Source organism: Hylobates moloch, unplaced genomic scaffold (genome assembly GCF_009828535.3).
Source record: "Hylobates moloch isolate HMO894 unplaced genomic scaffold, HMol_V3 SCAFFOLD_9, whole genome shotgun sequence".
Lineage (NCBI taxonomy): Eukaryota > Metazoa > Chordata > Mammalia > Primates > Hylobatidae > Hylobates > Hylobates moloch.
Genome location: NW_026652284.1, coordinates 54,195,329 through 54,220,241, shown reverse-complemented (window position 1 = coordinate 54,220,241; position 24,913 = coordinate 54,195,329). Strand labels below are relative to the sequence as shown.

General features: G+C 39.0%; 1 protein-coding gene and 1 pseudogene across 8 annotated transcripts in view; one reads left to right on the top strand and one right to left on the bottom strand.

Annotated features, from left to right (window-relative positions):
- The window catches only part of UBE2W (ubiquitin conjugating enzyme E2 W), an 87,711-nt gene that overhangs the window by 26,462 nt on the left and 36,336 nt on the right, over window positions 1-24,913 (top strand). For 6 of the 8 annotated variants that reach the window (XM_032759859.2, XM_032759861.2, XM_032759858.2 and 3 more), the window contains 2 exons: window positions 19,219-19,310; window positions 24,467-24,569. In XM_032759859.2, coding sequence (XP_032615750.1) covers window positions 19,219-19,310; window positions 24,467-24,569 — 195 coding nt within the window. Of the gene's footprint in view, window positions 1-18,522; window positions 18,658-19,218; window positions 19,311-24,466; window positions 24,570-24,913 lie in introns of those variants that run through there. The other 2 variants (XM_058443747.1, XM_058443744.1) reach the window with 1 other exon arrangement.
- Window positions 17,737-18,567, bottom strand: LOC131384251 (regulator of G-protein signaling 10-like; annotated as a pseudogene).

Genomic DNA, 24,913 nt, shown 5'->3' with positions numbered 1-24,913 from the left:
AGCAGGGTGTGGTGGTGCGTGCCTGTGTTTCCAGCTACTTGGGAGGCTGAAGTGGGAAGATTACCTGAGCCCAGGAAGCAGAGGTTGCATTAAGCCGAGATTGCGCCACTGTACTCCAGCCTGGGCAACAGAGTGAGACCCTGTCTCAAAAAAAGTTAAATAAAAATGGAAATCATAGGTGAATATTTTAAAGAATATTTATAAAATATTCACATTGCTTAAGGAATAAAAGTTGCCATTACCTTTGAAGCCCCTTCTGTGTCCTTTTTTTTTTTTTTTTAAATGTACTGCCGATTGTACCTCACTACTTCCTTCCCACAGTAAATTGCTGTCTTGGATTTTATGTTTGTGATCCTTTATTTTTCCTTATATTTGCTTTAAACAATATATTTTGTTTTTAAACTTTAGGTAAATGGACTCATACTGTTAGTAATTCTTTCTGACTTTTATCATTTCAAGATTATATGATAGCAGTATATTTTTAAAGCTAAGTAAGTAGTATTTCATGGTATAAACTATCACACTTGATCAATTTTACTCCTAATATGAACAGTGCTGGTTTAAATGTTGTAACACATTTTCATGGTTTTCGCTTAGGGTATTGACCTACAAATGCAAGTGCTGGCTTATGGCATGTCTGTTCCATTTTACTAGATTAATGCCATCCTGTTCCAAAGTAATTACATCAGTTTATGCTCTTACTGGTAGTACATGAGTTCCAGGGATACCACATTCTTCCCAACACTTGACTTATTTTGGTGAAAGATACTCCTTACGGTTCTATTATATTTCCTTAGCTAATAAGAATAATTGAGTATAATTGTATGTGTTTTGGGGCATTTGTGGCTCTTCTATTAAATGCCTATTAACTTTTGACTGTTTTTTCTCGATTCGGTTATCCTTTTGGTCTACTTGAGCTGCTCATTACTTTGAGAGGTGTTACTAAAATCTATGAAGACAGACTTGTAGATTGTCCTTTGCTTATCTATTTTGAGGTTGTTATTAAGTGTATACAGGTTTTATGCCCATGGTGACTGTATCATTATATAGTTATTCTCTATCTTTTATTATTTTTGGCCTTAACGTTTGTTTCACTTGATATTAACATAACAATGCCAGCTTTGTTTCTTAAAACTTATCCTAGTATCTTTTTTCTATCTTTTGACTCTGAACCTTTCTGTGCTGTTAACATTTTAGTAATATCTTTTTAAAAATCTCAAATAACTATACTTTTTAACCAATCTAATATTCTTTACTGTTTACTAAAGAACTTAGTCCAATTTTTAATGAGTAACTGATATAATAGGATTTATTTCTTTCCTTTTAAGTGCTTTTCATTTGTCTTCCTATGTCTGTGTCTTTCCTTATTTTGGATTGATTTGTTTTTCTGTTTTCTCATTCTATTTTTTCTACCTCTGCTAGTTTGGAAGTTCCACACAATTTATTTTTTTATTTTTTTATTTTTTTGAGATGGAGTTTTGCTCTTGTTGCCCAGGCTGGAATGCAGTGGCGCGATCTTGGCTCACTACAATCTCTGCCTCCGGGGTTCAAGCGATTCTCCTGTCTCAGCCTCCCAAGTAGCTGGGATTACAGGCACCCGCCACCATGCCTAGCTGATTTTTGTATTTTTAGTAGAAACGTTGGCCAGGCTGGTCTCGAACTCCTGACCTCAGGTGATCCACCTGCCTTGGCCTCCCAAAGTGCTGGGATTACAAGAGTGAGCCACCGCTCCTGGCCTACAATTTTTTTTAGATGTTACTTTAGCTGTTTTTTTTGCATTTATTTTTTATTGAAAACTTTGTTAGGAAAAATCTGAAGCGTGCAGAAAAGTAGAAAGAAACAGTGTAACACCTAGCTTTTGTGTAGATTCAAAAATTAACATTTTCCATATTTGCTTTTTCTTTTTTTGTTTAATAAACTTTTTTTGCTTTTGTTGACAGCTTTATTGTGAAATAATTCACATAACATACTCATCCATTTAAAATGACTTTTAATATATTCGTGGAGTTATGCAACTATCACCACAGTCAATTTTAGATCAGTTTGATACATGTTTTTACTGAAATACAACAAACAGGAAAATGCACAAATCTACATGTAAAGTTCATATATTCACAAAGTGAATACACCTTTGTAATCAGCATACATAAAAAAATAGAATGGTAGCTCCACCTTGGAAGCCTCCGTTATGTCCATTCCTAAGCACTACTTCCTCCCTCTCCTAAAGATAATCACATCCTGATTTCTTCTTTGTTTTTCTTTAGAGACAGGATCTCACTCTGTCACCCCTGTTGGTGTGCAGTGGTGAGATCACAGCTCATGGCAGCCTCCAATTCCTAGGCTTAGGTGTTCCTCCCACCTTAGTCTCCTGTCTCCTGAGTAATTGAGACCACAGGCACACACCAGCATACCTGGCTAATTTTTTTATTATCTGTAGAAACATGGTCTCCCTGTGTTGCCCAGGCTAGTTTCAAACTCCTGGAAAGCTATCCTCCCACCTCAGCCACCCAGAGTTCTGGGATTACAGGCATGAGCCACCATGCCCAGCTTACATTCTGATTCTAATACTGTAGATTCCTTTTGCCTATTTGTGGGCTTTACATAAATGAAATTATACTGTGTATTTATTTTTTTGTCTGACATCATTTGCTCACATTAATTTGTGAGATCTATGATCTGTGTTGTAGTAATTCACTTTTATTGGCATGTATGAATATACAGTTTACCCTTTATTTATTTATTTATTTATTTATTTATTCTGAGACAGAGTTTTGCCCAGGCTGGAGTGCAATTGGCATGATCTTGGCTCACTGCAACCTCGGCCTCCCAGGTTCAAGTGATTCTCTTGCCTCAGCCTCCCGAGTAGCTGGGATTACAGGCATGCGCCACGACACCCAGCTAATTTTGTATATTTAGTAGAGATGGGGTTTCTCCGTATTGGTCAGGCTGGTCTCGAACTCCCGACCTCAGGTGATCCACCCGCCTCAGCCTCCCAAAGTGCTGGGATTACAGGCGTGAGCCATGGTGCCCAGCTATTTTTTTTTTTTTTTTTTTTTTGAGACAGAGTTTCACTCTTGTTGCCTAGGCTGGAGTTCAATGGCACGATCTCGGCTCATGGCAACCTCCACCTCCTGGGTTCAAGCAATTCTCCTGCCTCAGCCTCCCGAGTAGCTGGGATTACAGGTGCCTGCCACCATGCCTGGCTAATTTTTGTATTTTTAGTAGAGACGGGATTTCACCACGTTGGCCAGGCTGGTCTCGAACTCCTGACCTCAGGTGATCCACCTGCCTCGGCCTCCCAAAGTGCTGGGATTACAGGCGTGAGCCACAGCGCCCGGCCGCAATATACTCATTTTACTGTTGATGATGGACACTTGAGTTTTTTCTTATTTGGGCCTGGTCACATATAATGCTGCTATAAACATCCTCCTTGTACCTGTGTTTTGTTGAACGTATTTGCTAGGTATACCTTGGAATGGAATTGGTGGGTGAGAGCATATGTCTATATCCAAGTTTACAAAAAAAATAGCAAGTAGTTTTATAAAATTGTTTACCAGTTTACACTTCTACCAGCCATGTATGAGAGCTTCAGTTCCTGTACATACCTACCAAGCTAGTCTTAATCAGTTTATTGAATGTTAACCATTACTTATTGTAGTGTGGCTTTAATTTGCATTTATCTGATAACCAGTGAGGTTGCGTTTCTTTTCCTGTTTTTGTTGGCCATTATAGTGTTTTTGTGAATTGTGAATTATAGACTTTTGCTTATTTTTCTGTTTGGTTAGTTGGGTTTTTTTTTTTTTTTGAGACAGAGTCTCACTCTGTCGCCCAGGCTGGAATGCGGTGGCGCAATCTTGGCTCACTGCAACCTCTGCTTCCCTGGTTCAAGCGATTCTCCTGCCTCAGCCTCCCAAGTAGCTGGGATTACAGGTGTATGCCACCACGCCCAGCTAATTTTTTGTATTTTTAGTAGAAATGGGGTTTTGTTAGCCAGGATGGTCTCAATCTCCTGAGACTTCGTGATCCACCCGCCTCGGCCTCCCAAAGTTCTGGGATTACAGGCTTGAGCCACTGCACCCGGCCCAGTTAGTTTTTTATGTTAATGATTTGTAGCCATTATGGTAGCTAATTTAACATACATACTTATTATAATCTAAAGTTTATCTGCATGTTTGTACTCTTCTTAAACACTATGGCCTTAAAATGCTTTAACTCCCCATCACCTGCTTCCAAATTTATGTGTTGAATGCCTTGTAATTTCGTTCTGTCTTGTTTTGTTTTACAAATTAGACATTTTGTGCTCATATTCTTATCACATCCAAAATTTAAAAAAGATCTAAAAACTAAAAATTTTTTTGTAAGTTGGTCACAAACTTTCCTGGTGGCAAAGCCTGTGATCTTGGGGCATTAGATTGCAGTATTCCTAAAAATCCTGTATATTGTAAGTATTCACATATTTTAGTGCTGAGTACTAATGCGTTTGGTGGCGTGCTGCTTTATAAACTTTTTGTAAATCTAAAAAATTTTTAATTTTGAAACATCTGCCCCAGAGAGTTTTTTCTTTTTCTTTTTCTTTTTTTTTTTTTTTTTTGAGCTGGAGTTCCGCTCTTGTTGCCTAGGCTGGAGTGCAGTGGCGCAATATTGACTCACTGCGACCTCTGCCTCCCAGGTTCAAGCGATTCTCATGCCTCAGCCTTCTGAGTAGCTGGGACTACAGATATCAGTCACAACGCCTGGCCAATTTTGTATTTTTAGTAGAGGCGAGGTTTCACCATGTTGGTCATGCTGGTCTCGAACTCCTGACCTCAGGTGATCTACCTGCCTCAGCCTCCCAAAGTGCTGGAATTATAGGTGTGAGCCACTGTGCCCATCCAAGAGCTGTTTCATAAGGAACTGTGGGCCTGTATTGTTTTATTCACTGTTTAGATGTACACACTTTAAGTATCTGCCCACCATTCTTTCATCTCAGATCTGTCCCTTGGGATCATTTTCCAGAAGGAATTCAGGGTTTAATCTTTTGTTGGTTACTGTTGGTAGTAAACTGTTTTGTCTGCACATATCTTTATTTCATCCATTTTTTTTTTTAAACTTAGTTTTGCTTGGTATAGGAGTTTAAATTGGCGGTTAGTTTTACTTACATAAAATATATTTTTACTGATTTCTAGTGCTGACATCATTGTTCTTAAAATGGTAGCCTTCTAATTTCTATAACTTTGTAGGTAATCTGTCTTTTGTGTATGGCATTAGAATTAGTTCTTTTTAATTGGTGTTTTATGCTTTCACAGTGATGTTTAAGTTTGGATTTCTTCTGCTTATGCTGCTTAGAATTAATTGGGCTTCATTGACCTGAAGGCTGATGTCTTTAACAATTCTGGGAGATTCTCAGGTATTATTATTGTTGTTGTTACTATTATTTTTTTTGAGATGGAGTCTTGCTCTATCGCCAGGCTGAAGTGCAGTTGCACAATCTTGACTCACTGCAACTTCTGTCTCCTGGGTTCAAGCGATTCCCCTGCCTCAGCCTCCCGAGTAGATGGGACTACAGGCATGCACCACCAAGCATTATTGTTTAAGAAACATTTATAGAAAATGTTGCTTTCTGTTCTCTAATTTTTTTTTTTTTTTTGGTCTCTCTACCTTTCTTTCATGTTTTCATTATCTATTTCTCTGAGTTATATCCTGGGTAATTTCTTCAGACCATCTTCCTAAGTAGAAATTCTTTCTTCACCTGTGTTTAGTTTCTTTACTCATTGAGGTTTTCCTTTTTTCTTTTAAAGAGACAGGGTCTCTCTCTGTCACTCAGGCTGGAGTGCAGTGGCTAGATCATAGCTCACTATAACCTGAACTCCTGGGCTCAAGAAATCTTTCCACCTCAGTTTCCGGAGTAGCTAGGACTACAGGCGCATACCACCACCATGCCGGGCAAATTTTTTATTTTTTTTGTAGAGATGTGGTCTTGCTGTGTGGCCCAGGTTGGTATTATACACCTGGCTGCAAGTGATCTTCCTGTCTTGGCCTCCAAAAGTGTTTGGATTACAGGCACAAGCCATTGTGCTGGGTGAAAAAATTTTTATTTAGATGAAATTTACATGCCATAAAATAGTCCCATTTCTACACTCGATAATTTAAATTTATTTACTCTGTTGTGCAACCATACCCATAATCTAACTTTAGAACATCTTTATCATGCCCAAAAAGCAACCTTTGTGTCCGTAAATAGTCACCCTCCATTATCCTTTCCCCAGCCCCTGGCAACCACCAGCTTACCTTCTGTCTCTACAGATTTGCCTATTATAGACATTTCATATCAGTGATATCATACAATATGTGGTCTTTTGTGACTGGCTTCATTCAAAAACATCATAATGTTTTCGAGGTTGATTTGTGTTGTAAAATGAGTCAGTACTTCATTCTTTTTGAAGGCGAAATAATATTCCATTGCATGGTTGTAACATTTTGTTCATTCTTCAGTTAGTAGGCATTTGGGTTGTTTTTTGGCATTATGAATAATGCTGCTATGAATGTTTGTATGTATGTTTTTGAGTGAATGTGTTTTCATCATCCATGGAGTTATTTCTTAATTATGCAAAAAATACACTTCTACATTTTTGTAAAACAGCCAAATAATATAAAGGTATGTAGTGCAAACAGTATGTCCTCTTTCTCCACTGAGTACAAAATAATTGAATGTGTTTTTGGTCCTTTGTATCCATTTATATGTTTGTGTAATTACACCTCTTTTATTTTAACATAAATTACATATATTTTTGAGGTTTGCTTTTCCTTTATTTCAGTATGTTTTGGAGTTCTTTATTTTTTTGTCAGTACTCACGTCCACGTCATTTTTTTTTTTTTTTTTTTTTTTGAGACTGCGTCTCCCTCTGTCGCCCAGGCTGGAGTGCAGTGGCGCCGTCTCTGCTCACGGCAAGCTCCGCCTCCTGGGTTCACACGATTCTCTTGCCTCAGCCTCCCGAGTAGCTGGGACTACAGGCGCCCGCCACCACGCCTGGATCATTTTTTGTATTTTTAGTCAAGACGGGGTTTCACCATGTTAGCCAGGATGGTCTCGATCTCCTGACCTCGTAATCCACACACCTCGGCCTCCCAGAGTGCTGGGATTACAGGCGTGAGCCACCGCACCTGGCCCCACGTCATTCTTAACGGTTGCATCGTCTTAGTTGCTATGCTATAATTTGTGTAATTTACCTATTGATAGATATATATTTCTAGATTTTGTTTACAGTGAAGCTATTTTATATGTATCTTTCTATGATTCTGAGTAGTGAAATTGTTGCCTCAAAGGATAGAACTTGAATTTCTCCAGGACTTACATTTGTGTTCGTTTCTGCCGGTTGCCTTGAGGCCACTACTTCCTGGATTACTTTTGATTAAATCCTTGCTTAATGTTCTCAGGTAGCAGGAATTCAGCTATGAATCCTTGTGGGTTGAGGTTATGAAATTTCAGGGGAGAATTTTTTTCTTCCTTCACCCATTGCTAAGTTTAAAGTAGGCAAATTTCATTGTTGTCTCTTTGCCCATTTTCTTGTTCACCTTTACATTGAGGGATCATAGTTTCAGGTAGCTCCTCTGTTAGCATCGTCACTTTGGTTTTGCTATTGGATTTGTTTGAAATCTCCATGGCAAAATCCAGTCCTAATCCTTACATTTCAGGGTTCCTGCGTTCACTTTGTCTTTGCTTTCTCTGTAATTATCCGGGGTGTATACTCTGCCATTGTGCTGGAAAAGAAAGTCTGGTTAGTCCTTGAGACATATTCTTCCTTGGCTTTGTGCATACCACAGTCCTGGTTTTTCTCCTCTCACCACTCTTCTTTTGGATACTACTGTACTCTGAAAGCATGGAGAAATTATTGGCACATTTGTCTCCTTTTGTGGGCTGTGGGCTCTTAAGAGCAGAAACCATTAAGTCCTGACACTTTTTTCATTTCTGTCAGACTTTTAAAAAGTTTAGCTTAAACTAAGAACGAATACCTACATTGCATTCTCTTTCCTGAAAGGGAAAACAGTTTTAATAAGTAACTGTTAGAAATGTCATCAGAATTCAGTAGGAGAGAAAATGCTTCCTTACTCTGCGTGAGTTTAGTTCTGTTTAAAAAAAAAATAGTAAAGCTAATTCGTTGCCTCACATTTCCCTCTGAAAGGAGAAATGGCCACTGTTAGAATTGTTTCTTAATGTTGTTAGGGAAAAATAATATCAACTTATTGGTGCAGTGCTATTAATATTAATGTGTATGGTGTTCCTATTTTTTCCATCACGTTCTCCTATTTTTAATCTTCCATCTTTGGTTGTTAGATAAAGTTGGAGAAAACATTCTTGGTCATTTTATTTACAGTTGTATTAGCAACCATTGTATATTCCCACATTTTTAATGTTTTTTTCTTCTCTTGTTTGTACTTTTAACTTCCCTGAATGAGGATTTCTACCTTTTAGGATAGTTTCTCAAAGTGTCAACTTGAGATAAAACTTTACAAAATGTGAGACCTCTATGCCTCCCCCATCCCCTTAATTTGCTTTTTCTTCATATTTTAATATATCATATAGTACAGTAGAGCCTTGAAACAACAGTTTGAACTCTGTGGGTCCATTTCTATGCAGATTTTTTCCCCCAATTGCCAGCATTTTATACCTGAGTATCGGAGAATTGACTTTTATCTGTATGCAGGTTCAGCCCCTGGGATATGTGGATTTTGGTATGCAAAAGGGGCAGGGCTGGAATCAAGCTCCTGAGGATACAAAAGAACAACTGGATACTTACTTGCTTTGTTTTTATTTATTGACTATCTCTTCCCTCACTGGAAAGTAAGTTTTACAAAGTAAGGAATTTTATCAATTTCTTGGTTGATATTTTGCCATTATTAGCATCTCAGAGGGATATATTCTGTTCTTCCAGTTTTGACTCATAACCACAAGAGTATCATTTGAATTTTTTGTGCTTTAATTTTCAACATGTGTTAATGTGGGATAATACTTTCAGAAATGAATTAGCCTAGAAGCCAAACTAATTTAGAAATGAATGAGCTTTGGCTGGGAGTGGTGGCTCATGCTTGTAATCCCAGCACTTTGGGAGGCCAAGGCAGGCGGATCAGGAGGTCCGGAGATAGAGACCATCCTGGCTAACATGGTGAAACCGCGTCTCTACTAGTAATACAAAAAGTTAACCAGGCATAGTGGCAGGCACCTGTAGTCCCAGCTACTCAGGAGGCTGAGGCAGGAGAATGGTGTGAACCTGGGAGGCAGAGCTTGCAGTGAGCCGAGATCATGCCACTGCACTCCAGCCTGGGCGACAGAGCAAGACTCCTTCTTGGGGGGAAAAAAAAGAAAAATGAATGAGCTTTTGGCCAGGCACGGTGGCTCACACCTGTAATCCCAGTGCTTTGGGAGGCCAAGGCAGGTGGATCACTTGAGGCCAGGAGTTCGAGACCAGCTTGGCCAACATGGTGAAACCCTGTCTCACCATGTTTAAAATACAAAATTTAGCCACGTGTAGTGATGCATGCCATGAGTCCCAGCTACTCGGGAGGCTGAGGCATGAGAATCGCTTGAGCCCAGGAAGTAGAGTAGAGGCTGCAGTGAGCCAAGATTGCACCACTGTACTCCATCCAGCCTGGGTGGCAGAGCAAGATTCTGTCTCAAAAAAAAAAAAAAACTAAACCAAAAAAGAAATGAATAAGCTATTTAAGATGCTATTTTAAATACTTGTGGTTTTTTTTGTTTGTTTTTGTTTTTTTTTTTTGAGATGGAGTCTTGTGCAGTTGCCCAGGCTGGAGTGCAGTGGCGCGATCTCGGCTCACTGCAACCTCTGCCTCCTGGGTTCAAGAAATTCTCCTGCCTCAGCCTCCCGAGTAGCAGAAATTACAGGCATGTGCCACCATGCCCGGCTGATTTTTTGTAATTTTGTTTAGTAGAGATGGGGTTTCACCATGTTGGTCAGGTTGGTCTCAAACTCCTGACCTCAAATGATTAACCCACCTTGGCATCTCAGAGTGCTGGGGTTACAGGTGTGAGCCAATGTGCCAAAATATTTTTTTTTTAAACTAGGAGCATTTTTAAAAAATGTCTTCCATGATTCAAAATAACCAGGAGCATTTCATGTGATGTAGTATTCATTCTAAACAGTAATGTTCCCTACTGAAGAACTAAGTAGTAGTGCTTTTTCGTACTGATATACCTATCATCTCAGCTCTCTGAAATAGCAAATTTAAACTAATATGTAAATATGGGCATTTGTTACCGGTGGAGGGTGTCCAGGTTCTTGGCGTTTTGAAGAAAGAATTGGACAAAATGCACAAACAAAGCAAGGAAAGAATGAAACAACAAAAGCAGAGCTTTATTGAAAATGAAAGTACACTCCACAGGGTTGGAGTGGCCAGAGCAGCCGCTTAAGGGCCCCAGATACAGAATCTTCTTGGGTCCAAATACCCCCTAGAGGTTTCCCATTGGCCACTTGGTGTTCACTTCATGTAAATGAAGTGGTGGCCCACAGTCTGATTAGTTGCAGAAAGCAGTCAATCAGAGGCTGAAGTGATATTACAAAGGTTACAGTCCTGTACAAACATCTGATTGACCTTTGAGGTGAAGCAACCTTGACAGTGATTCTTGGAGAGGTGACAGTGCAAAATAGGGAGAAGTGGGTATCCTTTTGATGTTACATAAATTTTCTCCTCAACCCCTGTAGTAAGTCCCAGTCATAGGGGAGAGTAAATTTCAGGAATAATCCTTCACATGCATTCAAGCAGAAAAAAGGTTTAGGAACTGAACCCGTGTCATCTCTTTTTCTTTCCTTAGAAACGTGGTCTCACTCTGTTGTGCAGGCTGGTCTCGAATTCCTGGGCTTAAGTAATTCTCCTGCTTTGGCCTCCTAAAGTGCTGGGATTACAGGTGTGAGCCACTGTGCCTGGGCTGGTGTCACTCTTAAGTTCAGGGTCACATATCCCAGGCTGCTGTAGTGATCTAGAGTAGAGATTTTCAACCAAGGTATTATGACATACAGATCTGGCATTCCGTTTTGTGGTATGTCCCAATACATTGACGTTGACAATAGTTAATTATGGAATTTGTCAATGATTTTCTTACCAGGGGAAAAAAAAAGGAATAAATTAGCATGGTTTCATATCATTTATTTTTATGATGAGGAAGGAGAGAAAGGGAGCTGGCTGCTAGCTGGACTATAAAACCACTGAAAAGCCGAGCCAGTTCTGAAAGTTTGTAATCACTTATCTCTTGCGGTATTTAGATGTATCAGAATCCTTCTCACTGAATTTGTAAACCTACTTGGGTATCTTAGAAGAGCTCAGATTCTTGGGCGCTTTGCAGACTTGAACCAACACAAGATAAGGGCTAGAGTTTTCAGGTTTTCTCCAGATTTGAGATGGCTTCAAAACATTTACATTCTGGACCTGACTGGCTTTTTTGGATGGAAGAATTAAAAAAAGGAAACAGTCTCTTCTGGAATGAGATTCTTTTGCAAATAACTTTAGGCCTTTTCGCCCTGGGAGGATAGATGTCTGTGCACTCCTATGCAAATTCTGGGAATAAAGTGCATATTTAAAGATTTACTGAAGTCATGTGTTTTGGGGTAGGTGTTAAATACCAAGATAAGAATCAGTTATTAAATTTACTCAGGGCTGGGGGTGCAATGGCTCACGCCTGTCAGTCATCCTAGCACTTTGGGAGGCTGGGGTGGGAGGATCACTTGAGACCAGCCCGGGCCTAAAACCTGTCTCTACAAAGTATGTATTTTTAAATCAGTTTAAAAATTTTACTCAGAAACATAGTTGAAGTTTTATTTTTCAGTAGACTTAGGAAAATTAAACTCTTTAATACCACTTCATAGTTTTTTGTTTTTTTTTTTTTTAAGACAAGAGTCTTAATCTGTTGCCCAAACTTGAGTGCAGTGGCACGATCTTGGCTCACTGGAACTTCTCCCTCCTGGGTTAAAACATTTCGCCTGCCTCAGCCTTCTGAGTAGCTGGGATTACAGACACATGCCACCACACCTGGCTAATTTTTATGTTTTTAGTAGAGACAAGGTTTCTCTATGTTGGCCAGGCTGATCTCAAACTCCTGACCTCAGGTGATGCACCTGCCTCGGCCTCCCAGAGTGCTGGGATTACAGGCATGAGCCACCGCACCCGACCCACTTCATTTTTTTAAATGCACTTTTTCCATATTTTAACATCTTTCAAATCAGGATATGTGTTATTGATGGTGTGTCATTGTTTAATTGGCAGCAGTTTTTCTTTCCTAGTGACACATAAAATGATGATGCATCTTACAATTGATGGCGTGTCTTAGATTCAGAGGAGAGTAGTATATTTGTGGTTAATTTTCCCATACCTCACCAATTTAGGGACAGACAAGGGTAATATTTGGCTATGAACCACTGCAACACTAATTTCTCATGTCCTCTTCTCCCTTTTCCCCCATGGTTTCTGGGTGTTTCTGCTGCTTTACTTACAGTACTTAACATTCTGCAGTTATTTTCCATTTTGTAGTTATCTCAATCTGTAGCTGCCATTTTCCTTCCCACTTGGGAAAGCAGGCCAGTATGGCCATGATGGTTTTATAAGCCGGTGGTGTCATACCTTTAGCAAGTGTTCTATCCTAAATACTAGTGTTTCTTACCAAATTTGTTAATACTTTGTCTTCATTTATAGGTGAATGCAGCCTCATGTGATTATAGCTTTCTGAATTGTATGACCTCTAAAAGGTCTTACTAGTTCTTCATATTTACAAACAAAATGTGAATTTTCATTTCTCTTTACATGCAACTCTTTAAATCATTTTCTTTCAGCTCTTCTATGTCTACATTTGGGAAACTTAGAACTAGTTTTTTAGGATCACGACTTCAGGATTTTTCCTGCCCTGTCTAATGAACTGTTGTTCTGGGAAGAATACAACTAAGGGTGAATTCCCTGTTTTTGTGAATCTGCAGAACAGATACTACACATTGCTTGACCTTTCATTCTTTGTATCTTTTTTAAAAATGTTTTATTTGTGAGTGTAGTATGTACTCATTTAACCCCCCAAATGCTGGCCCTTCTCTCTTTCTATTTCAGGGGATGTGAATATGCAAGGCAGTTTATTGCCTAGTAGCTAAGAAGGCTGGGGGCTGGCATGAATTGTCTTTTTTTAATGTAATAATTCCACTCCCTCAGTAAAAAAACATGGTCCAGTGAATGTCTTAGATGGTGACTTAGTGATATTGATGAGGAAGTAGATGACAGTCCCTTCTGGGATGAAGGGGAGGATGGAGCAGTGGTCCTGTATTGTCTATCAGTGTGTAACAAACCCTTAAACTCAGCGATTTAAAACAACAAATGTTATTTCACAGTTCCGAGGGTCAGAAATCAGAGGCGTAGTTGTTTGATTCTGGCTTAGGGTCCCTCTTGAATTTGCAAGTAAGGTACTGGCTAAGGCAGTAGTCATCTGAAAGCTTCACTTGAATTGAAGGATCTGCCTACAAATCATTCACGTGGTTATTGGTAGGAGGTTTCAGTTCCTCACTATGAAGGCCTCTGAATTAGGCTGTTCTCAACATGATAGCTTGATTCCTCCAGGGCAAGTGATTTGAGAGAGAGAATTACCCAAGACAGAAACCATAGTTTTTTGTTTTGTTTGTTTTTTGAGGCGAAGTCACACTCTCTCACCCAGGCTGGAGTGCAGCGGCTTGATCTTGACTCACTGCAACCTCCACCTCCCAGGTACAAGCAATTCTCCTGTCTCAGCCTCCCAAGTAGCCGAGATTACAGACGCATGCCACCACGCCCAGCTGATTTTTTGTATTTTTAGTAGAGACGGGTTTTCACCATATCGGTCAGGCTGGTCCCGAACTCCTGACCTCAGGTGATTCACCCACCTCGGCCTCCCAAAGTACTGGGATTACAGGCGTGAGCCACCGCGTGTGGCCACAGAAACCATAGTTTTTAAAATAATCTAATCTTGGTAGTGACACACCATTTCTGCTGTATTCCATTGGTCACACAGATCAACTCTGAGGGAGGGAACTACACAAGGGTGTGAATACTAGGACCTTTAGAGTTTGTTGGGAATTATCTTGAAAGTTGGCTATCACAGGTCCCTTCCTTTGTGGAGATGAAAGAAGTCTAAGGCTTGAAAACTTTTTTTTTTTTTTTTTCCTATAGAACCCTTTACCATTATGTTCAGGAGACCAGGGATAATTATACCAATAAAGCGCTTTTTTAGTTTAGTTTGCTTTTGTTGTCTTGTGTTTCGCTTGGTAGTTATGCAGATTGATTCTCCTTTATATTCTTGCTTCTTCTACTAAGAAGGATTATCCTTCTTGACTTAGTAAAGTTCTCAAGATCTGGAAGATTTCCGCAGCAGTGTTTCCCAAAATATGGTCCTTGAAACAAGGCTTGAGACACTCTATACTCAAAGGGTTCTGTTATCTTTGGAAACCTCTTTGTTGTTGTTGGGTGTTTTTTGTTTATTTTATTTTATCGAGATGGAGTCTTGCTCTGTAGCCCAGGCTGCAGTGCATTCGCGTGATCTAGGCTTACTGCAACCTCCGCCTTGAGAACTTTACCCTGGTCTCCTGAACATAATGGTAAAGGGTTCTATAGAAAAAAAAAAAGTTTTTCCCAACCCTTAGACTTCTTTCATCTCCACAAAGGAAGGGACCTGTGATAGCCAACTTTCAAGATAATTCCCAACAAACTCTAAAGGTCCTAGTATTCACACCCTTGTGTGAATACTGGGTTGAAGCTATTCTTGTGCCTCAGCCTCCCGAGTAGCTGGGATTACAGGCGCATGCCACCACTCCTAGCTAATTTTTGTATTTGTAGTAGAGACGGGGTTTCGCCATGTTGCCCAGGCTAGTCTTGAACTCCTGACCTCAGGCATTAACATGCTCCTTGACCTCCCAAAGTGCTGGAATTACAGGCTTGAGCCACTATGCCTGGCCTTGTTTAATTTTATTAGAGACAAGTTCTTGCTGTGTTGCCCAGGCTGGACTTCTACTTCTAGACTCAAACAATTCTCCTGCCTCAGCCCCCTGAGTAGCTGGGACTACAGGCATGCATCACTGTGCCCAGCTATTTTTGGAAACCTCTTCATGTCATCTTCTTTTCTTCCCTTTGGACATTGACTGTACAAGTTAGTATATGGAAAGTTCTGTTGAAGAAGCCAGTTCTTTAACCCAGTTTTTAAAAAAATGTACGTGATCACAGAACCCTCATTTGTGAATATCAGTAGAAAATAATTAAAACCTTGTTCTAACGTAGAAATTTGCATAAATTTGTCTTTATTCAAAACAAATTATTTAAGCAAATTTAAAGTCCATTACAATGATTCACAACACAGTTTTCTATCTGTAGTGGTGTTGGATGGCTAAGCTTATTTTAAGTGTCATAAATTGAAAAGACCTCGAAACATTACTTACTGATAGTAACATTTCATTGTCCAGAAAAAAACAAAAACCAATTTTTAAGCAGAGAACTCTTAAGAAATGTACAGATATCCATACTTGTCTTCTTCACTTTAAGAAAAGACTTTTGCTGGGTATAGTGGCAGTGCCTGTTGTCCCAGCTATTTAGAAAGCTGCAGCAGGAGTTCTGGGCTGTCGTGCATTATGTCAATTGGGTGTCCACATTCAGTTCGGCATCAATATGGTGACCTCTTGGGAGTGAGGGACCACCAGGTTGTCTCAGGAGGAGGGGTGAATGATCCAGGTCAGAAACAGAGCAGGTCAAAACTCCCATGCCAATCAGTAGTGGGATTGCACCTGTGTGCTCCAGCTTGGGCAACATAGCGAGACCCTGTCTCTGAAAAAAAAAAGTCATATTAAGACTCTATAATCTTGCATGCAATTTTAATAACATTAGTTATTTGGTTTTAAAATTCATAAATTTGGGACTACTGTGTTTTGTTTTGTTTTTGCCCGGTTGTACACTGAAAAAGCATGTTCACTGATAACAAGGGAAGAGGTATACAATAAAAGCTGTACAAATAAGTATGCAAAATACATAGCCATTTTAGGATACCTAGTATGTAGGAAGAAAACCTTAACATATCTCAGATCATAATATGTTGTATTCTGATGTTCTACTATAAATGATGTTCATTAACAATAACCTTGAAATATTAAACTATGTGCAGGTGATCATTATATATTAAAATTACTTTTAAATTTTTTTGAAATTATACATATAAAATCGTTTAAAATTTTATTAATATTTTCTTTTCTTTTTTCTTATTTCATTCGCATCACAAAGCATAAAATTTTCTAAGGCTTTTTGCATAAAGGGTTACTTTTAGAGTTTCTCTGGAAAACTTGTCTGTGAAATGACATTCTTTAAGGATTATGGAGAACTATGGCTTTTTTTTTTTTTTTTTTTTTTTTTGAGATGGAGTCTCACTCTGTCACCCAGGCTGGACTGCAGTGGTGCAATCTCAGCTCACTGCAACCTCTGCCTCCTGGGTTCAAGTGATTCTTCTGCCTCTGCCTGCCGAGTAGCTGGGACTACAGGCACGCGCCACCATGCCTGGCTAATTTTTTAGTATTTTTAGTAGGGTTTCACCATATCGGCCAGGCTGGTCTCGAACTCTTGACCTTGGGATCCTCCTGCCTTGGCCTCCCAAAGTGCTGGGATTACAGGCATGAGCCACCACACCCAGCCGAACTATGGCTTTTATAATTAGAAAGCAGCAAGGAAGCACTGCTAAAACTTTTAAGCACCTTTAACTCAAGCTGTTAAGACCTTACGCAGGTTGAGCATCCCCAGTCTGAAATGTGAAATGCTCCAAAATCTGAAATATTTTGAGTAGCAACATGACACTCAAAGGCAATGTTCATTGGAGCATTTCAGTTCTGGCTTTTTAGATTTGAGATGCTCAACCAGTAAATCCGAAACAGTTCTGGTCACAAGCAGTTCAGATAATGGCTACTCGACCTATAACCTCAATATAGTAGCTATGATGTCTTGATGTTGTATAGGTAACTGCCTATTCGTCATAACTGCTTTACAGCATCAGTGTTGAAATACTTTTTCCAGTGTGGAAGAAATCAATTTGTTTTGTGAACTGAAACTTCAAAGCTATTTTTTTAATGTAAGATTAGCCATTATGCAAAACTTACTGGTCAAGCAGTTAATAAAATACACATATCCCATTGAAGAGTTTTGCGCCTTTCAGTTTTTGTACATAGCAAGGCAATTATAAACCCTGAAAGTTGATTTGCTTCTTTTTGTTATGATTTTTTATTCTAATTTTTTTTTTTTTTTTTTTTGAGACGGAGTCTCGCTCTGTCGCCCAGGCTGGAGTGCAGTGGCGCAATCTCGGCTCACTACAAGCTCTGCCTCCCGGGTTCACGCCATTCTCCTGCCTCAGCCTCTCCGAGTAGCTGGGACTACAGGCGCCCGCCACCACGCCCGGCTAATTTTTTTTTTTTGTATGAGACAGAATCTCACTCTGTAACTTAGGCTGGAGTGCAGTGGTACAACTATAGTTCGCTGCAGACTTGGCCTCCTGGGCTCAAAAGATCCTCCTACCTTATCCTCTGAAGTACCTGGGAGTACAGGTGCATGCCCCTACACCTGGCTAATTTTTTTTTTTTTTTTTTTTTCGTAGAGACAGGGTCTCACTATGTTACCCAGGCTGGTCTCAAACTGCTGGGCTCAAGCATTTTTCCTGCCTCTCCCTCCCAAAGTGCTGAAATTATATTCATGAGCCACCACACGCAGCCTACTTTCTTTCCTTCATAAATCTGCCAGTCTTTGGGAACTCTTGTTAAAAATTCTAGAAGCTTTTCTAGCTGTAGTTTGAGCATCAGGTTGAACTTTCTCTTCTTTTGCAGTTTGCTTGTATTTTAAAAGCAAATCAGGGCTGGCACAGTGGCTCACACCTATAATCCTTTGAGAAAGCAGGGTGGAAGGATCACTTGAGGCCAGGAGTTTAAGACCAGCCTGTGCAACATAGTGAGACCCTGTCTCTACAAAAAAAAAATTTTTTTTTTAATTAGCCAAGCATGGTGTTGCACACCTGTAGTCCCAGCTACTCAAGAGACTCAGGCAGAAGGACGGCTGGAGCCCAGAAGTTCCAGGCTGCAGTGAGCTAGGATCGTGCCACTGCATGCCTGCCCGAGTGACAGAGTGAGGCCCTGTCTCTTAAAAAATAAACAACAACAAACCTAGGCAAACTTTAAGCAGCTACTATAGCTGTTGTACTTCGTGAGATTGAAAATCCAGTCCTGGAGTTCCTGGAACATTAGAGGATGTGGTTCTTCCAGGATCTTTTCGTTGAGTGAAGACTGCCTCTTTTTGACTTATGATGAGGCCTTACTGGAAAGAAAGGTCATGTAGACCTCCTTTGCCTTTTCCTGTATCTGCTTATGTGGCATTAAAAAAAGAAATCTTTACATGCTAGCCAAAACAAAATATTTTCTTCACTGAATGTCTTTTTAAAAAATTCCTTAATCTTTTCATGCCTTCTAGGTCTTCCAGCAGATTCTCCAGGAAAGTCACCCATTTGGCTGTGCTCTTGAGGCTCTGGTGGCTGCTGCCAGAACTACTATTACTGTCATGGATGTATTTACTGGCTTATAGGAAAGAATATTATAATGCATACAGATGAAGAGATACATGAGGGAAGGGATGTGGAGCTTCCATGTTCCTTTCCAGGTGTGCCACCCTCCAGGAAACTCCATACGTTCAGCTGCCTGGAAGCTCTAGTGTTGAAATAGTTTGACAATAGATTGTAAATTATAGGACAGGGTAGGCAAATTTTGAGCAATATGTGTATAGAATATAGAAGGGGCTAGTAAAGAGAAAGGTATGAACATTTAGAGGAAATTTAATGATTTCAGATTGTAGAAGGATATTATCAAGGATAACTGGAAGGATGTTATGTTGTTTTTTTAAAAGTACAGGCCGAGTGTGGTAGCTCACACTTGTAATCTCAGCACTTTGGGAAGCTGAGGTTGGGAGAATTGCTTGAGGCCAGGAGTTCAGTACCAGCCTGAGCAACAAAGCGAGACCCCCATCCCTACCAAAAAAAAAAATTAGCTGGGGATTGTGGTGTGCACCTGTAGTCTCAAGCTACTTGGGAGGCTGAGGTGGGAGGATTCCTTGAGCCCAGGAGTTTGAGGATGTGGTGAGCTGTGATCACACCACTGTACTCCAACCTGGGTGACACAGACCTAGTCTCAAAAAGGACAAATTATTATTGATGTTCTTTTCTAGAAACGACTACAGAAAGAACTGTTGGCTTTGCAAAATGACCCACCTCCTGGGATGACCTTAAATGAAAAGAGTGTTCAAAATTCAATTACACAGTAAGTATTTAATTTTTAAAGTGCTCTTTGTTTTATTACCAATAATGTATGAATGTTCACCCACTTTTTAAAACTACAAAATTATTTTCACATTTCATTCTCTTTCACCAAGAGGTAAATACAGTAAACAGATCTTATTCTATGCATTTATATATATAATCAATTTTGTTTTACGATGTTATAAACGTTGCATAATTTGTAAAGCTGTTTTTAAACTATCTTTGGTACATTTGGTACATTTTTTAAAAGTTTTGTTTAAAAGTTTTGTTTAAACTATCTTTGGTACATTTTTTTAAAGTTTTGTTTGACTTTGTTTATGAAGTGATCCTCATCTATAATATTAAAGAACTGTTTGGTGTGAGGTTTTATCAAATTAAAAATGTGTCTGTTTAGGCATATGAAGAGAGTAATAGTCAAGAGGTATCCCATGCCCTAAAAACATCAGTTGCATTCTGTACAGAAGGGCAACAAAGTGAAAGTGTGACTCTCAGCAGTCATTTAATAATTTTGTTAGACAGTGGTAAATGTTCAGAAATCGTGGAGAAGTCTAAAATAATTTATCCTCCACTTAAAAAAAACCTCTAAAAAGAAAAGGAAAAGTAGCCAATAAGATAAAAATTGACTATAAACCAACTTGTAGGACAAATGAGCCAATATTTAGTGTAGTCTAGGTCCAGGGAGTAAAAGTGACGAAAATTCATATAACTTACCCTTTCAGAGGAAACAGTTTTGGGTACCTTTGACTTTGGCATTTGTATCAGTACCTAAGACAGGGGTCAAAGCTTTAAGAACAAGAATATTACACATGGATGTATAGACTCTTTTGAAAAAAAAATGTAATACACGTCTTTAACTCTGTAACAATCACTTAAAAATACTGTTGAGTTCTAAACTGATTTTTTGTATATATCATACATAGAAAATATTAAACTCTTGTTCTAAAACAACCAAAAATGGAGCATACATTTAGAGTGGCATTTGTTGCACATTATTAAACAAATGAAACTGTCTCTTTTTTCATCCTGATACAGATTATATCCCATTTTAATCTTTTTCCTCTCTCCTTTTATTAACCTACCTCAGAGTATCCTGTAACAGCTGTCCCTATAGTTCTCAAGGAAAGTGATAATAATGAGATTACTTCTTCTTTCATCCTTTATTTTTTTGGGAGGATGGGGAAACCACACAACACAATAATTTATAAAAAGTTAAAGGAATGTTTTAAATTTTTAAAAATAGAAACATTTTAATAGATTACCTGGTAGTTATACCACAAATTATAACAGCCAAAGTAACAATACCTTTGTTATAGAGTAAATCCTATCATATCGAGATATTGGTCAGGCAAGAATTTTTCTTTTAAAATAATTTATTGTAAATGAACCATAAAATTTTTACCTTTGTGCCATCTTCTAGGCTGTAAAAGTAGTCTTATAAAGAATCAGATTGTTAAGAGTATATGAAATGTGGATATGGATGTGGAAGATCCATAAAGAGGATGATGAAAGCATATTAAGAAGCTTTCTGATGGGTACAAAAAATAGAATGAAGAAGATCTAGTATTTGAGAGCACAACAGGGTGACTATAGTCAACAGTAATTTATTGTGCATTTTCAAATAACTAAAAGTATAATTGGATTGAAACAGAAAGGATAACTGCTTGAGGTGATGGATACCCCATTTACCCTGGTGTGATTATTATGCATTGTGTGCTTGTATCAAAATACCTCATGTGCCCCATAGATAGATACACCTACTTTGTACCCACAAAAACAATAATTTTCTGGAAGAAATTTGTTAGCATATATTGAGACCTTAAAAAAATATGAATACTATCCTGTTTGACCTACCACACACCATCCTAGGAAAGTAACAGATCTAGAAAAAGACTTAGAACTAACTATACTCATTTCAACATTACTAATTCTAGGGATAATTTGGGAATAGTGTAAATATCAATAAGATGGAAAAGGTTTGTCAAGGCAGTGCAGTGAAATGGCATCACTTGGATTATAGTCTATAGTCAGCATGTAAGGTAAAAATTTTGTTTAGTTATAATTACTTTTGAAAAATCCTTTAGGAAGACCTTACTGGTATGTATCCTCTTTTAATCCACCAAAGCCAGTTTTTCCTCCAGAGTGGAATGGATGGTTGTGTCTTTGATTAAGAACCATGATGTGTGAAGAAATAAAAAAATTCTAATGCTTAAACATTAGAATTACAGAGTACTGGGTACTCACAGGTGTTAAAGAACTGAGACTAACTGAGAGAATAACACGTGTAGTCTCATCGCATCCTTACTCTGGGGCATATGCTTGTGATAGGAATCATAAACCCTGATGGTTTAAATTGATGTAATTTAAGTGTGCACAAAATGCACCTACTGGGCTGCCATTTCATATAGGCTTCGATGGTATAGGAAACAGCAAAATGACTAGAATGAAATATACCCCCAAAAACGTTAACAGTGGTTATCACTGGGTGATTTTTATTTATACTTTTCTGAAGTTTCTACAATGAACATATCTTACTTTTTTAACTAATAGAAACTTATTAGGCCTGGCATGGTGGCTCATGCCTGTAATCTCAATGCTTTGAGAGGCTGAGGCAGGGCAGGAGGATCCCTTGAGCCCAGGAGTTCAAGACCAGCCTGGGCAACATAGGGAGATCCCATCTCTACTGAAAAAAAGAAAAAATTTAAAAGTTGGCCGGGCATGGTGTGTGCACCTGTGGTCCCAGCTACTTGGGAGTCTGAGGTGGGAGTCACTTGAGCCCAGGAGCAAGGCTGCAGTGAGCACTGATTGCACCACAGTACTCCAGCCTGGGTGACAGAGTGAGACCCTGTCTCAAAACAAAAGGGTTATTAGAAAGTACCATGCACAGGCCAGGTGCGGTGGTTCACACCTATAATCCCAGCACTTTGGGAGGCCGAGGCGGGCAGATCACCCGAGTTCGGGAGTTCGAGACTAGCCTGAAAAACATAGAGAAACACCCTCTCTACTACAAATACAAAAAATTAGCCGGGCGTGGTGGCTTATGCCTGTAATCCCAGCTACTTGGGAGGCTGAGGCAGGAGAATCGCTTGGACCCAGGAGGCGGAGGTTGCGGTGAGCCGAGATCATGCCATTGCACTCCAGCCTGGGCAACCAGAGCAAAACTCTGTACCAAAAAAAAAAAAAAGAAAGTACCATGCACTATGTTGAAAGTTATGCTGCCTTTGACCTCATGTTAGTATCTGCATGTCATGCAGATATTAAAAGGATTGATGCGATACTTGCTTAGCTCTTTATTTTTAAAAGCTGTGCTTGTTTGTATAGGTTACATGTTAATTTATGTTGTGTGTCCTGAAATTACCATATAAACAGAATGAAAGACCACCATTTTTCCTGGGAATATCACTCTGCCTAGTGGATGTGGGTGAAAAAATAAGAAAGGAATTTCGAAGATTAAGAAGGACCTAATATATAAAGAGATTTTTTTTTGTTTTGTATGCAGCTTTTGCATTGCATTTAATTTACCATATATTGACTGAGTCAGGAATGTGCTAGGTTTTTTACATATGTAGGGTCATTTATTTTTCCAACAACACTATGAGGTGATTATCTTCTGTTTTATTATTGACGTAGTTAAAACTGGAGAGATAACATAACTTGCTCACACAACGAGTTAAGATTAACTAGAACTGCCACTTCAGTATAACTTTAGTTATAACTGTCTAATTTCACTATGAAATATTGTCTCTTGGGTCTGTGGTCATATCTTTTATTACCATGTATGGTACTCAGCGTGCATTCTTAAAATGAATAGCCATGCTCTTAAAGAGTCTGTATACTGTAGTTGATTTCTTTTAGAGAATAGGTACATTTATTATTTTACATAATCCTAAGTTCATAGTATACGTGGTGATGACTAGAATCCCAACACTGTATTTTCTGTCTTCCTTTTGTTTTCTTGTATTTTAAATACAAGAAAGTTTAATAACCGAAAAGTTCAAGAGAATTGTCCAGGTGTACAAGAATTATAAGTGGCAGAGCTATAATTAGGAACGCATTGTTAATGACTTCAATTCACTTTTGCTTGTAATGCTGCCCTGTTATCTTTGCTGTCATTATCCCTTATTCTTCCCCCCATCTTAAAATAAGAATAGTATGTAAACTATAGATAACAACACATTTATGTTTATGATTGTTATATATGAAAACAAAGTAGGCTTGCATAGATGCCATAGAAATGGGCTTTATTAAACAATTGAAACATAGTGAGAGATAAAGGCAGTACAAAGCCTTGCTTAATCATCAGAGTAAGTGGAATGATGTCAGTTTAGCTCCCCTTACCCTGTTAATCTTCTTTAGAATGTTGATGAAAAAAATAAGTCTGACAGCTACGGTTCTCTGTGGTCATTGTCTATACGTATTTCTCCATGGCTTCCACCAGTAATAATCAGAAAGGCAGTTGCTTAGTTTGTTGTTATGTATAGAATACGTAATATCAGCATTGTAGAAATGGTACTTTGAAAAAATAAGGTAGTATAAATCAATTAGGAAGAGCACAGGCTTTGGTGTCAGTGCACCTTAGTTTGAAGTTTGTTTGTTTGTTTATTTATTTATTTTGAGACAGTCTTGCTCTGTAGCCCAGGCTGGAGTGCAGTGGTGCGATCTTGGCTCACTGTAGCCTCTGCCTCCCGGGTTCAAGCAATTCTCCTGCCTCAGCCTCCTGAGTAGCTGGGATTACAGGTGCACACCACCATGCCCGGCTAATTTTTGTATTTTTAGTAGAGACCAGTTTCACCATGTTGGTCAGGCTGGTCTTGAACTCCTGACCTCGTGATCCGCCTGCCTTGGCCTCCCAAAGTTCTGGGATTACAGGCGTGAGCCACCACACCTGGCCTTGGGTTTTTATTTAGTTTGCTTTTTTAGACCTGGCTCTGTCTTTTGCTAGCTGTCTGACCTTGATCTGGTTATATCACCCCTGAGTGTCAGAGAAGGGGATAGGTCATGAAAATTAACAGAGAGTTATTGGGAGGCTGGCGTGTGCTGTTACACATAACCAACTCTTGTCCTAGTGCTTAGTGTATAGGAAGTACTTGGTGTCCTCTTTTCTTCCCCTTACCCCAGTCTCTATTATCTTAAGTTTTTAATTTGCCTTTTCTATTCTAGGTGGATTGTAGACATGGAAGGTGCACCAGGTACCTTATATGAAGGGGAAAAATTTCAACTTCTATTTAAATTTAGTAGTCGATATCCTTTTGACTCTCCTCAGGTAATTGCCTTGCTTTAAAATTTTTTTTTTTTTTTTGTATTTTTAGATAGCTAAATGCCAGAGATGTTTGACTCAGTAAAAACATATAAATCAGTTATACGTATGTAGATGGATTTGTTATTTCATTATCTTATTTGTAATGTAATCAAGATATGAACATTACACTTTATTGGGATTAGGGCTTTACTGCATTTTGCTTCTAAAATTGTTTCATTTGTTTCTTATCCATAAATGTTAGCAGAAAAGGGAATAGAAATCTAACCAAGCCTCTAGGCCAGGGGTCCCCAACCCCCATGCTGTGGACTGGTACTGGTCCATGGCCTGTTAGGAGTCGGGCCACACAG